This window comes from Physeter macrocephalus, chromosome 5 (genome assembly GCF_002837175.3).
Source record: "Physeter macrocephalus isolate SW-GA chromosome 5, ASM283717v5, whole genome shotgun sequence".
In the NCBI taxonomy this organism is placed as follows: Eukaryota; Metazoa; Chordata; class Mammalia; order Artiodactyla; family Physeteridae; genus Physeter; species Physeter macrocephalus.
Genome location: NC_041218.1, coordinates 51128939 through 51144576, shown reverse-complemented (window position 1 = coordinate 51144576; position 15638 = coordinate 51128939). Strand labels below are relative to the sequence as shown.

Genomic DNA, 15638 nt, shown 5'->3' with positions numbered 1-15638 from the left:
AAGAGGGCCTGTGTCCTCAAATGACCCCAAAGAGCACAGACTCCCCTTATCCTAAACCCTCTTCTGGACTGTGAAATAAGATAGTAAACTTTCATTGGGTTAAGCCACTGAGTCCGGGAGTTGTTTATTATAGTGGTTCGCCACACTGACTAGGTTTGTGGTTAAACGGAACAGGCCCACGATAGCTTAGGGGTCCAGCATTCTGGATGTGATAGACAGGACGAGGGTTGACAATGGCAGTTCCCCTTTGCTCCCAAATGTCTCTACTGCAAACTTGTTGTAGATTTCTCATTCCCTGCCGACCGGCCTCACTCCAATGTCCCCTAGACCTCTCTTCCTAATTTCCTTTCTGTCCCTGCAATCCCCCTACACACACACACACACACACACACACACACACACAGCAACTGCAAACTTTGGAACCTGGATGTAAGAATTCACACCACAGAGACTAGGTGGGGGGCAGCAAAGCTGTTTAGCTTGTGAGTTCCCTGGCACAGGCCTGGCCTTAAACATACTTCTCACATGAGGAGTCTTTTGCCCCCAGATCAGTGGCATGCATTTCACCCTGTGCACATCCTGCTTCCCTAATAAGACTGTGAGCTCTTGTCTTACATGTCTTTGCTTCCCAACGACTGTCACCAAATGGGTGCCTGCTTTGTCACTGATGGTAATTGAGGCTGACATGGATCAATAGGAGCCAGAACTGTGCAGGGATCACCAAAGAGCCAAACCACACAGGGTGCTCTAAATCCAGAGATGGTTATTTTTGTGTAAAAGATCAAGAAGGTGGAGCATCGTACAGAGAGACAAAACCAATACTTCATTTCCCTTGAAACTCTGCAGAGAAGATATACTGTGAGCAGATTTTACACTTTCAAAAGCTGTGGGAAGAATGCAGTGATTGAGGAAGGGCATTCTCTCCTGCAGGAACAGGAGGTTGAGTCATGAATAAACAAGCCAGACAGCACAGAGGAGGTGTGAACTGCAGTGGAAAGTGGAGATATTGTGCATTTGACTTCTGACTCTGCCATTTACCACCGGCATGTCTGTGGGCACAGGGTATCATGACCCTGAACCTCAGTGTCCTTATCTAGACAATACAAAATGGAGGTAATACGTACTTCATAGAGTTGCTGTGAGTAGTAAATGAGATTGTGCCTGGAAAGGTCCCAGCACAGAGCAGGGTTCAGTACATCGCAGCTCCTCCAATGAATGCCATGTGTGAACACACAGATGGTGATCATCACCATCCCAAAGTCCAGAGCAACTTTCAGAAGATTATAGACTAATAAGAGAATGAGGATAAACTCTTCCTCTTCATGAAGTATCAGTTGATTCATCATCACCAAGACTGGTAGATATTAGATTGCAAATGAGGCCATTCATGAACCTATTTTGCAGAAACCTTTGGCAAAATGTCTCAACAGTTGCAGAGTCATTTAAATTCTAGTGACTATGCCTGTTTTGAAGTGACTATGCCTGCTTAATTCTTCCTCCTAGATAATATGACTTATATCTTAATTTATGTCTTAGATTTTTAATATGCTATTAATCCCGGAATTTTTTTTTTGCTTAACCCTGGAATTTCTACCACGAACTTAAATTTCTTGTAGCTAATATTAGCAGAAACTTTCTCAAAGAAGGATGCCAATGTTCGCACCTGTTTTCTTTCTTGCTTATTTTGGATAGATAAAAGAAATTGCCATGGGAGAAGATATTGATACTTCTGCTTACCTCACACCAGCAGACAGTACCAATGTTTTAGTGATATCTTTCATGCCAAGTTACAATCTTATATTTATAGGGGTAAGCCAGATTATTGCATGAAGGGCCCAGAATGTACTACTGTAATGTTTTCACATTTATAAATTATTCATGGAGAATATCACTAACCATACTGCACAACTGCAGTTGCATTTTTAGTTTTTCCTTCCACGTGTCTGATGTCCACTTCTGACACAGGTTGTGTTAGTTAACTAGGCTGTGTAACAAATTAACTCCACAACTTAGTGGCTTGAAACATTTATTATCTTAGAGTCATTTCTGGGTCAGGAATCCATGTGCAGCTTAGATACATCCTTTGGCTTGGGTCATTCACAAGGCTGCGATCAAGGAGTTGGCTAGGGCTACCATCATCTCAAACCTCAACCAGGGAAGGATCTGCTTTAAGCTCACTCAAATGGCGGTGGCAGGCCTCAGGTTCTCACTGGCTGTTGGCTGAAGACACCAGTGCCTTGCCACATGAGCTTCTAGATAGGGATCCTCACAACATGGCAGCCCTCTCCAAGAGGGAGAGAGCAAGAGATGGAGAGAGAAGGTAGTGCTATGGTCTGAATGCTTTTATCCCCCCCAAAATTCATGTGTTGACACCTAACCTCCAAGGTGATGGTATTACAGGGTGGGGCCTTTGGAAGGTGATTAGGTGATGAGTACAGAGCCATCATGAATGGGATAAGTGCCCTTAAGAAAGCAGCTGAGAAAGCTCCCTTGCCCCCTCTGCTCTGTGAGGATACAATCAGAAGCCAGCAGTCTACAACCCAGACAAGGGCTCTCACCAGAACCTAACCATGCTGGCACCCTGACCTTGGACTTCCAGCCTTCAGAACTATAAGCAATAAATTTCTGCTGTTTATAAGCCACCCAGTTCTATGGTATTTTGTTATAGCAGCCCAACTAGGATAGTAAGCAAGACAGAAGACACTGAGTCTTTTTGTAACCTAATCTTGGAAATGACATCCCATCATTTTTGCCATATTCTATTTGTTAGAAGCAAGTCACCAGGTTCAGCCCACACTTGAGGAAAGGGGAGGATTAGAAGTCATCTTGGAACCTGCCTACCTCACAAGAATGCATTTAAGGCAGTGCTTCTCAAACTAATCCTGGTGAAGGACCAGCCTTTTTCCCCCAATTTGTTATAGGTCAGTACTTCCTTACAGTTAAAAAAAAAATTCATTTCTAGAAAAATTAAGTAACAGAAGTATACAAAAGCAAACCCACTGATCATGGCTTGGTTGTTACAACAATGTCAAATTACTATAAACATTTCTAAACACTCTCAATTCTATTACTCTCCTCATCTGGACCAGAAACAAACAGTTTGTGGACTGATCCCAGTTTTGGACTACCCTTTGAGTAGCACTAATTTAAGGATTTTAATAAACATAGATGACTTTTCAAGACTTTTACAAGGCAATGGTGGAGGTATTCTAGAAAAAAAAAACAAGAAAGAAACCCCAACCAAACAAAAAAACCCATTCTCACTCCACTCTCTCTGCCTTCCTAAAAATGGGACCTTTTGTTATGTTGAAGGTCAAAGGTGTGTAGGACTGATTATGAGTCTCCTGTTTCATATTTGGCCTCAAGGTCCTTTCTGTGCCCCCCTTCTCACCAGTCCATAATCCACACATTTGAATTGAGCAGTCTGATACTATGATTATCAGCTTACATCTTAAAGGTGGAGGGTCAGCCTCTTCGCCAACTACATCAGGAAGGAAGTTTGAAGGTCCTTCCTGTTCCTAGTCTATTCGGATCCCTCAAAACGCATCTCAAGTGTAAATGCCTCAATTCAGCTGAAAAAAAAATGTCTTGAGCTCCGACTGCGAGCGAGGTTCTAGGAGATACCACCTTAAAGAAGGTACCATCTCTATTCTCACCTGGTTTACGGCACTTCCTATATAGTCATTTATATCTCCAAAATATTTAGGCATTTGAGAACATTCTTTCCATCCCTAATGAAATCATGTCCTATCCTTCACAGTGTCAGGCAGTTCAGTGGGTCCTCAGTAAAAACTGAGGTCCTCAGTAAATATCTGAATTCAGCAGACGTTAACCGAGCCCAGAACCTGAATCCCTGTCCAGGGACTAACTGCTGTGAACAGGGCTACTGTCCCAGATCTCAGAGTGTCTCTCTTCCAACCTCTTCACCACCCCATAATCCCACCTCCAAGGCTTAAAACAGAAGCGACTTTTAAGAAGTCTGCTTCAGCTCCCCTGGTTCTCACGGAGCAAACTGACATCTGGTGTGAAGTTCTCATTGCAGTAGGCCCAAGACAGAGGAGAAAACCAGGTGGAGGAAGGGGCCTTTAAAAACAAGTCTTGGGGCTTCCCTGGTGGCGCAGTGGTTGCGCGTCCGCCTGCTGATGCAGGGGAACTGGGTTCGTGCCCCGGTCTGGGAGGATCCCACATGCCGCGGAGCGGCTGGGCCCGTGAGCCATGGCCGCTGAGCCTGCGCGTCAGGAGCCTGTGCTCCGCAACGGGAGAGGCCACAACAGAGGGAGGCCCGCATACCACAAAAAAAAACAAAAACAAAAACAAGTCTTGCTCACCTTCTTACACAACTGCCAACCCTCAGGTAGGCATCACCACCTTCTCCCTCTCTGCCCTCCCCACCCCACCCTGGAAGGAAATGAGAGTTAGTAAAACCTACAATGGCAAGGCCCAGTGCTGGGTACCACGCGGGCACAAAGGTGAGCCAAACAGGTTTTCTGCCCTCAAGAATTCATAATGGGCAAATCAGAGCAATTTCAACTACAATGCAAAGTGAAAAGCGCCAAGTGTTTCAATGTTGGCATATGGAGAAATCACTGGGAGAACAGATGGGGGAAGAGAATCACAAATGGTGAAAATTCAGAGGATGTATCTTTGGGTTAAGCCTTGGAGGATAGGTAATACAAATAACGGGTAACACTCAAGAGACTGCTTCCTACCTACCAGGTACTGTGGTTGGTGGTATACACACAGTTCATTTGGGGCTCACAACAGGTGTGCTGAGGGGGTGCTCTTATTAGTCCCATTTCACAGTGAGGAAACTGAGGCACAGAGAGTGACCAATTTGTCCAAGGTTCCAGGCTAGTAAGAAATGGAGGGGGATTTGAAGTCATGCATGATAACTCTTAGCGCTGGTGCTCTTAACCCTCACTTCAGGAGCAAAGGAGACCATGAAGGAAGGCATAGCCTCGTGCAGGGGTAGCCCAGGACACAGGAAGGAGTCTGTGAGGCTGGAGCACAGGGTCGGGAGTGGGGGGAGGCGGGAGGAAACAGAGAGCAGTGCTGTTTGATCCTTACGGTAGCAGTGGAATCTATATGTCAAACTCTGGGCTTTACATATAATATTTCTTCTGACTTCACCACATCCCTATTGGACAGGTACTACTATCCCCATTTTACAGATAAGAGAACTGAGACACAGAGAAGTAACTTATTCAAGGTCACACGACTGGTAGTGGCGCTGGGATGTGAACCCACTGTGCCAGCTCAGTGTTCTCCTGTGTGTGGAAGCCCTTTGCGTGCTGCCCAGTGACTCGACTCCCCCCACCCCCCGCCCCAAGTCTACACATCCTGTCCATTCCAACCCACCTTTACCCCGGACCCCCTACTCCCATCCCGCGCATTCAGCCACAACCGCCCAGCCCACGGCCACAGGGCCCCAAGTCTCCACATCCTGTCCATTCCAACCCACCTTTACCCCGGACCCCCTACTCCCATCCCGCGCATTCAGCCACAACCGCCCAGCCCACGGCCACAGGGTTGGGGGCCACTTGGCGCCCAGAACAACTTCTGCTCCCAGAAAGCTTTGCGTTCCCCCCGAATAAAGAGCCTTTGAGCCCGGGAGCCACGCCCCGCGCGGGCCTGGGGCGGCAGTGGGCGTGTCCCCGGCGGCGGCGCCCGCAGCCCGGGGCGGGGCCTGGTTGCTGCGGGGGCGCTGCGGGGCAGCTGGGCGGCTAAGCTGGCGATCTCTGCGCGCAGGTGGCTCCTCCTCCGCCTCTCCGGAGCCGCAGGCACCTGGGCGGCTGCGGTGAGACTGTTTTTGTGCACGGCTCCGGGGGCCCGCGACGGCCGCTGCACGCCCGCGTCCATTGTTTCTGTCTCTTCCGGGCAGGTGCCGGCGGCGCGCAGGGGCCGCACGTGCCCAAGCGGCGGCCGGCGCGCAGGGACCCGCGGTCGCCGGCAGGGGCGTCTCCGGGCGCGCGGCGGGGGATGAAGTACCTGAAGCCGTGGTGGTCGGACGGCGGTAGCCTCCTGCACCTCACCATCCTGCTGAGCTTGGCGGGGCTTCGCCTGGACCTGGACCTCTACCTGCTGCTCCCGCCGCGGACCCTGCTCGGAGATGAGCGTCTGCTCCCGGGCGGACCGACGAGCCCTGCCTACGCACTCAGCCCCTTCCCGGCCTCGGGAGGGTGGGGGCGCGCCGAGCTCCAGCACCCCAAGGGCCGGGAGCGGGACCCCGTGGCGCCGCCGGAGGGCCAGCTGCTCCGGGAGGTGCGCGCGCTGGGGGTCCCCTTCATTCCCTGCACCCGAGTGGACGCGTGGCTGGTGCACAGCGTGGCTGCCGGGGACGCCGGCGGGGCCCACGCGCTGCTTGGCGCCGCCGCCGCCTCTTCGGCCGGAGGAGTGGGCGCCGGCGTGAACGGCGTTAGCCGGGCTGCGCCGGGTAGCGGCGGGAATCCCAGAGCGGCTCCGAGTAGCCCCTTGGCCGCCGGGGAGGAGGAGAAGGCTCCCGCGGAACCGACGGCTCAAGTGTCGGACGCCGGCGGACACGCGAGCGAGGTAACAGGAGAGCGGGACGCGAGCGGGGTGCTGGGGGACCTGGCCTGGAGCCCTGGAGGGTAGCGAGGGACCTGGGGGGCACCCCTGCGTTCTTCCACCCTCCGCCCCCGGGGGGTTGCGGGTTTGCGGACGACTGTGCGCCTCTCTTTTTTGTGAATCCGAACGAAGCCTCTTAGTGCTGTCGCTGTGGCTCTTAGGCTTTTGGGAGTGAAGTGCGTGAAATCATCCGTTAGGTTTTAGAGAACACCTTTCCTGTGTTTGGCGGCGATCAAGGGTAGTTCGGGGGTGGGGAGGGGAGACGGTATGCTGGAAATTTTCTGGCCCACTCTCTTCGTTCGGTACCTCGTGTAAGCTGAGATGTCTTTTTCTGGAACCGAAGGAGGCCTTGGCCTCCGGGAGGATGCACGTTTCTCTTAAGAACCACGCACCCGGCCCAACACGGTGGCCCCCTCTGGATTTTAACCCATTGCAGTTCGTTTTTTGCTGCGTCCCTGGAGATTCAGCAGCTGTGGTCAGTGTCAGCTCCGAGGCTAGCACACAAACGGACCTGCTCGTACCTAACCATCCCCCACGCCTAACAATCCTCCTCCCCGCGGAACTTGTGTAACCCCTTTTTAGCATAAAGAAAACAGGTACCCTGACAGTCACCTAGTGACTAACAAGTCCCCTTTGGTTTGTAGGTTCAAACCTTTCAGTGTAACTTTCTTTTAAAACAGTTCACCGAGATATGTTGACTGAAGCATCTGGTGCTCCCAATGGCGAGTTGGAGTCTAAAGACGTAGCACAGCAATTTCCACAAAATGGCCTTATCCAAAGTTCCCCCAAAGGGGCCTTTTTCATTCTCTCTTGGCCCAAACCTTAGTGTTAACAATCGGTAGTGATCAACAAGAGTTTCTTGGACGTTGTTTTTTGTGGACTGCAATCTTATGCAAAATGGGAATTGGGGCCAGACTGGTTTGTTTGCTGCTCTTCAGAATTGCCCTGTTTGTGTAGGCAGTTGCCAGACGAGCTTCTCCACTCTCTCCTGGAGGGGTCATTGTGCCGAAGTGCTGGGTGATTCAGTGTTATGCAGATCTGATCCCTTCCTCTTCCTGGGGCCGGAACTAATGGCGAGGGGGTTGGTGAGAGTCTCGGTGGGCTCCTGTCTGTTCAGAACACCAGGAGGGGAAGATTCTTTCAGCTCCCTCGTCCAGTCTCTCTCTACCCTGTGGGGTGGTCTCACCTGAATCCCCTGCCCCTGCAGGAGTGGTAAACGCTGCACTGCTACCTTTCCCGATCCTGCGACATACATGGATGAAAGCCAGTGCGGGCTGCCGGCCCAGATGGCACCCTGCCCTTATCACAGCTGAATGCCAGCCGGCCTGCAAAATGTGCAGGGAGGGAGATGAGGCTGTTCGCTCTTCAAGGACTTCCCTCCCCGGCCCAGCCTCTCCTGGTTGATACCTAGTTAGACCAGCAAGCCTGCCTTGGGGGAAGCTCTGAGGACCTAGGCCCAGCCAGACCTTGGATGCCCTGAGCCCAGATTTCCTAGGGGAGAGGGTGAGGTTCACACCGGGCCATTCCTCTGGTGTTGCCTTCCCCAGCTGGCATGTGTGGACCTGCTGGACCGTGGTAGCTGCTGGGATGACCTGATTTTATTCATTCTGACGATGATCAGCTGTCGAGCACCTTACAGTTTTCACAGCCAATTCACCTTATTGGTAACACCTTTTACGTGCCCTTATGAGGTCCACAGGCCAGGCATCCTTATATCCAATTCGTATTTAAGGAAAATAGAGGCCCAGCGAGGATTGGTGGCTTGGCTAAACCGACACAGTTAATGAGTGCCAGAAGTGGGTCTAGACCCTGAGCTTCCTGGCTCCCCGGCTGGCACATTAAGCATCTATGCTGTACTCAGGTTTTCTGTGCAAGCTTGCAACTGGAATGGGGCAATGCGTCCCACTCCTGACCCCAGCACCACTGCTCTCCAATGCTGGATTGACTTTTAAAAGCAGATTGTACCATCCATAATGCCAAAGTTACAATTTGAAACCATGACTCTGGAGAAAATGAGCTGAAAAAACAGCACTGGTTTTTGCAGTCAGCAAAGCTGCATGTTGGGGCATCACATAATAATCTGCCCTCATATAGGTTACTTTAATCTCCCCAAGTCATCTGTTGAGTGGGAAAGTAATGCTTACCCTCAAGGGTGTTGTGCCAGTTAAGTAGGAAAAGCACGTGTGAAGTGCCAGCCCAGTGCCTGGGATGTAATTGTTGTTCTCTTCTTTTGCTCCCATCCTCAACCCACCCTCTTTAACCTGTCCCCACTCACATTATTCCCTTTTGTCTTGTTTGTCTATATGTCTGGCATGGTTGTTTGTTTGTTAAGGGGGTGGGGTGTGTTGGAGCCAGACTGCCTGGTTTGGGATCCCAGCTCTACCACGCATTGCTGTGTGACCTCGGGCCATTTCTTAACCAGTCTGTGCTTCAATCGCATCTGCACAATGGGAATAATAATGGTGCCTACCACAGGGGGTTGTTTTGAGAATTAAACAATTCATTCCATACAACAGGCTTAGAACTGTGCCTGTCCCGTCTTAAATGCTCAATAAAAGTTAACTTCGAAGAGAGTGAGTGCTGTGCCCCATAGGAACATCATAGGTTTGTTTTGTTTGAAAATAGATAATTCTGGTGGCTTACATTTGAGTTGTAGGAGATTCCAGTTTTATAGTGTAACTTTCCATAATTTTTGTACATGTGCAAAAATATTTTGGAGTAGGGGATTTTCCAAGTATCAAAAGAAGTACTGCTTTGGTTTCACTTCTTAGTGGGGCTAATCATTAGCTGCAAACAGTATGTGGAATTCCCCAGGGTAGACAAGCTTCCCTTCTTAACCACAGCCATTCACTCCCAACCCATGAAGCGCATGTTCTTCAAAGTCTTGCATGGGTTAAACAAAGAAATGAACAGTTGTTGCAGAATTGTGTGTGTGAGCATATTTGAAGATGGGGTGACTGCTAAAAGCCAGCATCTGTATTTCAGAGAACTGTTGCCACTTTAAAACTGAGAGGGGTTGTGGTCATCTTGATGTGGTTTCGTGCCCTGGGACAGACGGGGACCCTCTGCTGGGAGAGGGGTACAGCAGGACCTCAGATTTACTGTCCTTTGGACTTGGTTTCTTCAGGTCACAAGGAAGAATCTGATACAGTCAATATTTGCTTCTAAAAGTAAAGGGGAGGGAAAGAAGGTCCTTGATTGATAAAGTAAAAGTTGGTTTTTGTTTCAAAATCAAAGATAGTCCCTGATGCCCGGGCAATTGGAGATAGATGAAATATCAAACACTTGCCAGTTTTCAGCTCACAGCCATGGTACAGAGATAGTCTTATATGTAATTACATCGTTGCAGTACAAGGTTTCACAGTAGACTTTGTTTTACTTACTAAAATATGCAGTGAAGATGCACCTATGGTCTTCTTATTGGAAAGAATGGCATGGGTCACTGCATTAGTGTCCTAGGGTTGCTGCGACAAAGTACCACAAACCAGGTGGCTTAAACAACAGAAATATATTGTCTCACAGTTCTGGGGGCAAAAGGTTGGAGATAAGGTCTCAGCAGGGTTCCTTCGCTCCTAGCTTCTGGTAGTTTGCTGGCAATCTTTGGCAACCCCTGGTTTCTACTGCATCACCCCAGTCTCTGCCTTCTGCACGTGGCATTGTCCCTGTACGCATGTCTGTAGCCAGATTTCCCTCTTTATAGGACACCGGTCATATAGGATTAGGGGCCCACCCTACTCATCCTAACTAATCACGTCAGCAACGACCCAGTTTCCAAATAAGGTCACATTCTGGGGTACTGAGGGCTATGACTTCAACATATGAATTTCAAGGGACTCAATCCAATCTGTTATGCAGTCACCGTCTCTTTCCTGGCACCTCTTGGGGTGGTTAGCTTGCTTATCAAGTGTGCTCCAGTTGTTGAAAACTAAGTCAGCCGTCCTGGAAGCAGCTAGGCTATGCGTAGTGGCATTTGCAGAAGGACTTGGTATAAGTTCATGAGGAAATCGGGGGTTTTTGCTGGCTCGATGTGCCACAACCCCCAGGAACCTTATTCCAGACTTCTTCCAGTCAGCCCCCTTCACCTGAAGTGGTAGGTTACAGAGAGGTCATCTCTGCGGTGTATGAGTCTCCTCTTTGCTCCCCCCTACTTCTCAGCTCAACTCAGAATCTGCACCAGCGAGCAGACCCAGACAGACTGTTCTAGTGGTCAGTGTGCCGGGCCTGGAGTTAGACCAGCTTGGGTAGCTGTAGGTCTCAGCTCACCGCTGCCTCGTTATATGACCCAGAGCACAGTTCTTGACCTCCCCGTGCCTTGGTTCTCATAAGTGTAAAATGGGATGGTAAGAGTACCTTCAGGAGCTGCTGTGAGGGTTAAAAGAGATCACGCAGGTTCAACAGGGTTGGTACATGGTAAGCCCTCGATAATGTTAGCAGCCGCTGTTAATTCAGTGGGGCCTCTCTAATGCCCCTTCCCAACTTATTCCTGTGCGTTCCGTTGCCACGTGCAGGTTTCCAAAGCATGCCTTGGTCCTTACCATTTTCATCTGGGGAGCTTCCACTAGCTCCTCACTACCTACCAATTTGATATTTTGTCATTCAAGGCTCCCCGTTTGGCCAGTGTGGCTCCCCTAGCTGAGCTGCTCTCCCTCTGGTCCTCCACCTGTAGCCTACTTTCCTGCTATAACTTTCTCCCTTCCTTTTCCCCAGACAGCCCAATGCTTTCCTGCCTTTTACTTTGTTGCCTTTGCCCAGAATGCCTCCTTTCATTCCTCTCAAGTCTTTTACTGTTAAATTCTGACTTCTCTCCACTATCACCTCATCTACAAGCATCTCCTGTTCTTTCCTTTGAGCCCTATTGCACTTTGTGATATTTCTTCTGTGGGACTTGCATCCTCTACTTTGAACTGCAGTGTCTTGAGTGTGGAAACTGGATCTTTGCTTTTAACCTGCAAGTGGCGTCCAGGGACGGGGTTGGGAGCAGAGGCCAGTTCAGCCAGCGTCTGTTGAGCACTCCTCATCCATCCTCCACGTTGGCTCTGCAGAACTTCAAGATGCTGTGAGCTTGCATATGTCTTGGGACCTTCAAGGCCAGAGTCCCAACCAAAAAGTAGGTCATATCCGAAATCCTGATGGGCCATCTGACCACTTAATGCCAACTTGAGTGGATGGGGCAGTGGCAAGCAGACTTTCGGGTTGGCATCATAATTAATCAGGTGGTGAAACTCAGGATTGCCTAAAGTGATATAGCAAGTTAGTGACCTTGCCCAGAATACACAGGTCACTGTTCTTAAGCACTGAGTAAACCATACCTCCCTCCCACCCACTACAAAACTTAAAATGTAAAAACAAGCTTCCCCCATTTGTGGCAGCCTTTCAATATGAATAATTTATTCTCAAAATCTAGTTAAGGATCTGCATTAATATTCAAATACACTTCTGGAGAGTTGGAGCAGGCTGAGGCTCAGGTACATAGCTGGGTGGCTTTTGGTTGAGTTGCAGGTGGTGGTTGGCAGAGTATGGGCAGTGGCTAGAAGCAAGGCACGGCCTTTTGAGATTGGGTGCACCTGGGTTCCCATTGGCATCAGCCAGCGTTCTCTAGAGAACACAGCCAGTATGAGGGGTGTGTGTGTGTGTGTGTGTGTGTGTGTGTGTGTGTGTGTGTGTGTGTGTAAGAGACTTATTTCAAGGAATTGGCTAGCGGGTGTGTGTGTGTGTGTGTGTGTGTGTGTGTGTGTGTGTGTGTTTAAGAGACTTATTTCAAGGAATTGGCTAGCGGGTGTGTGTGTGTGTGTGTGTGTGTGTGTGTGTGTGTGTGTGTTTAAGAGACTTATTTCAAGGAATTGGCTAGCGGGTGTGTGTGTGTTTAAGAGACTTATTTCAAGGAATTGGCTAGCGTGTTTGGCTAGCGTGTTTGTGGAGGCTGGGCACATCCAGACTCTAGGGCAGCTGGAAACCACCAGCAGGAGCTAATGCTGTAGGCTTGAGGCAGAATTTCTTCCTCAGGGAAACCTCACTTTTGCCCTTAAAGGCTTTCTTTCAACTGATTGGATGAGATAAGGCCCACTCAGATTACAGAAGTTAATCTCTTTTACTGAAAGTCACCTGGTTGGTTGCAGCTGTTAGCCACATCTACAAAATACCTTCACAGCAACACCTAGTGTTTGCTTGACTTCTAGGTACGATAGCCTGGCCACGCTGACACTTAAAACTAGTCGTCACCCCATCCCAGCTCCGTCTCTTCCTGGGCAACCTCCATGAGCCGTGGTATCCATATTGTAAAAGGAGAATATTAACCTCTTTCTGGGAGAGTTTAACATAATGCTGTGTGTTAAAGGACTAGGACTGTTCCTGGCATGTTAATAAATATTCAACTGATGATTTGCTCTCAGTGCCCCTGAGCTGGGGGTTGAATCCCCAGGAAAGTCCCGTCTTCCAGTGGACGGAGCGGAAGACTGCTAGGTCATGAAGGAGGCCTTGGGTGTGTTGGGGAGGCAGAAGCCTGAAGGCTCATCTGAAGGAAGAGCTTCTCAGCCTTTCTTTAGAGCTGAGTTTCTCATCCCAGTGACTGTATCAATTACCTGGTTCCTTGTTACAATATAGATTTCAGGGCCCATCCCTGACTGGCTGAATCAGAGCCTCTCTGGTGGGGCCTGGGTTGGGTTCTGCAGTTAAGAAGACCTCCAGGTGATTCTTGTGCTGCCCAAGCTTGACCTCAGCCCTGGTGTTCCTCCCCCAGGGCCTTTGACTACCCAGTGCCTGGCTGAAAAGCGCCTTTCTATGAATTGAAGGCCCAGAAGAGCTCGTGGACTGGGCCAGAGTTAACTGCTTGGGCAGCAGGACCTGGGCTAGTGCCCTGGTTTGCCAGCTGTTGTTTTCTTTTATTACTTTTTTAACATCTTTATTCGAATATAATTGCTTTACAGTGTTCTGTTAGTTTCTGCTGTACAACAAAGTGAATCAGCTATACGTATACATATATCCCCATATCCCCTCCCTCTTGCGTCTCCCTCCCACCCTCCCTATTCCACCCCTCTAGGTGGTCACAAACACCGAGCTGATCTCCCTGTGCTATGCGGCTGCTTCCCACTAGCTATCTATTTTACATTTGGTAGTGTATATATGTCTATGCCACTCTCTCACTTCGTCCCAATTTACCCTTCCCCATCCCCGTGTCCTCAAGTGCATTCTCTACATCTGCGTCTTTATTCCTGTCCTGCCCCTTGGTTCTTCAGAACCATTTTTTTTTTTTTAGATTCCATATATATGTGTTAGCATATGGTATTTGTTTTTCTCTTTCTGATTTACTTCACTCTGTATTACAGTCTCTAGATTCATCCAGGTCTCTAAAAATGACCCAATTTCATTCCTTTTTATGGCTGAGTAGTATTCCATTGTATATATGTACCACATCTTCTTTATCCATTCGTCTGTCGATGGGCATTTAGGTTGCTTCTATGACCTGGCTATTGTAAATAGACCTGCAATGAACATTGTGGTACATAACTCTTTTTGAATTATGGTTTTTTCTGGGTATATGCCCAGTAGTGGAAAGTTATGATTTGCATTTCTCTAATAATTAGTGATGTTGAGCAGCTTTTCATGTGCTTCTTGGCTATCTGTATGTCTACTTTGGAAGAATGTCTATTTCGGTCTTCTGCCCACTTTTGGATTGGGTTTGTTTTTTTAATATTGAGCTGCATGAGCTGTTTATATACTTTGGAGATTAATCCTTTGTCCGTTTATTCCTTTGCAAATATTTTCTCCCATTCTGAGGGTTTTCTTTTCATCTTGTTAATGGTTTCCTTTGCTGTGCAAAAACGTCTAAATTTTTTTAGGTCCCATTTGTTTATATTTGTTTTTATTTCCATTTCTCTAGGAAGTGGTTCAAAAAGGATCTTGCTGTGATTTATGTCAGAGTGTTCTGCCTGTGTTTTCCTCTAATGGGTTTATCTCTGGGCTTTCTATCCTGTTCCATTGATCTATATTTCTCTTTTGGTGCCAGTACCATACTGTCTTGATTACTGTAGCTTTGTAGTATAGTCTGAAATCAGGGAGTCTGATTCCTCCAGCTCCGTTTTTCTTTTTCAAGGTAGTTTTGTCTGTTTGGGGTCTTTTGTGTTCCCATACAAATTGTGAAATTTTTTTTTGTAGTGCTGTGAAACATGCCATTGGTACTTTGATACGGATTGCACTGAAATTTGGATTCTCTATGTATAGTATCATGTCATCTGCAAAGAGTGACAGTTTTACTTCTTCTTTTCCAATTTGTATTGGAAAAGAAAAAAAAGAAATAAATATTTCTTTTTCTTATCTGATTGCCATGGCTAGGACTTTCAAAACTATGTTGAATAATAGTAGTGAGAGTGGACATCCTTATCTTGTTCCTGATCTTAGAGGAAATGGTTTCAGTTTTTCACCACTGAGAACGATGTTGGCTGTGGGTTTGTCATACATGGCCTTTATTATGTTGAGGTAGGTTCCCTCTATGCCTGCTTTCTGGAGAGTTTTTAATCATCAATGGGTGTTGAATTTTGTCAAAAGCTTTTTCTGCGTCTATTGAGATTATCATATGGTTTTTATCCTTCAGTTTTTTAATATGGTGTTTCACATTGATTGATTTGCATATATTGAAGAATCCTTGCATTACTGGGATAAATGCCACTTGATCATGGTGTATGATCCTTTTCATGTGCTGTTGGATTCTGTTTGCTAGTATTTTGTTGAGGATTTTTGCATCTATGTTCATCAGAGATATTGGCCTGTAGTTTTCTTTTTTTGTGACATCCTTGTCTGGTTTTGGTATCAGGGTGATGGTGGCCTCGTAGAATAAGTTGGGGAGTGTTCCTCCCTCTGCTGTATTTTGGAAGAGTTTGAGAAGGACACGTGTTAGCTCTTCTCTAAATGTTTGATAGTATTCACCTGTGAAGCCATGTGGTCCTGGGCTTTTGTTTGTTGGAAGATTTTTAATCACAGTTTCAATTTCAGTGCTTGTGATTGGTCTGTTTATATTTTCTATTTCTTCCTGGTTCAGTCTCAGAAGGTTGTGCTTTTCT

At 48.0% G+C, this 15638-nt stretch overlaps 1 protein-coding gene across 1 annotated transcript in view; it reads left to right on the top strand.

The window, feature by feature from the left end:
- Nucleotides 1–5979: 5979 nt before the first annotated feature.
- The window catches only part of NFE2L3 (NFE2 like bZIP transcription factor 3), a 31935-nt gene continuing 22276 nt past the window's right edge, over nt 5980–15638 (top strand). Inside the window, 1 exon segment of the mRNA XM_024127515.3 lies at nt 5980–6549. Within this exon segment, the coding sequence (XP_023983283.1) occupies nt 5980–6549 (570 nt within the window).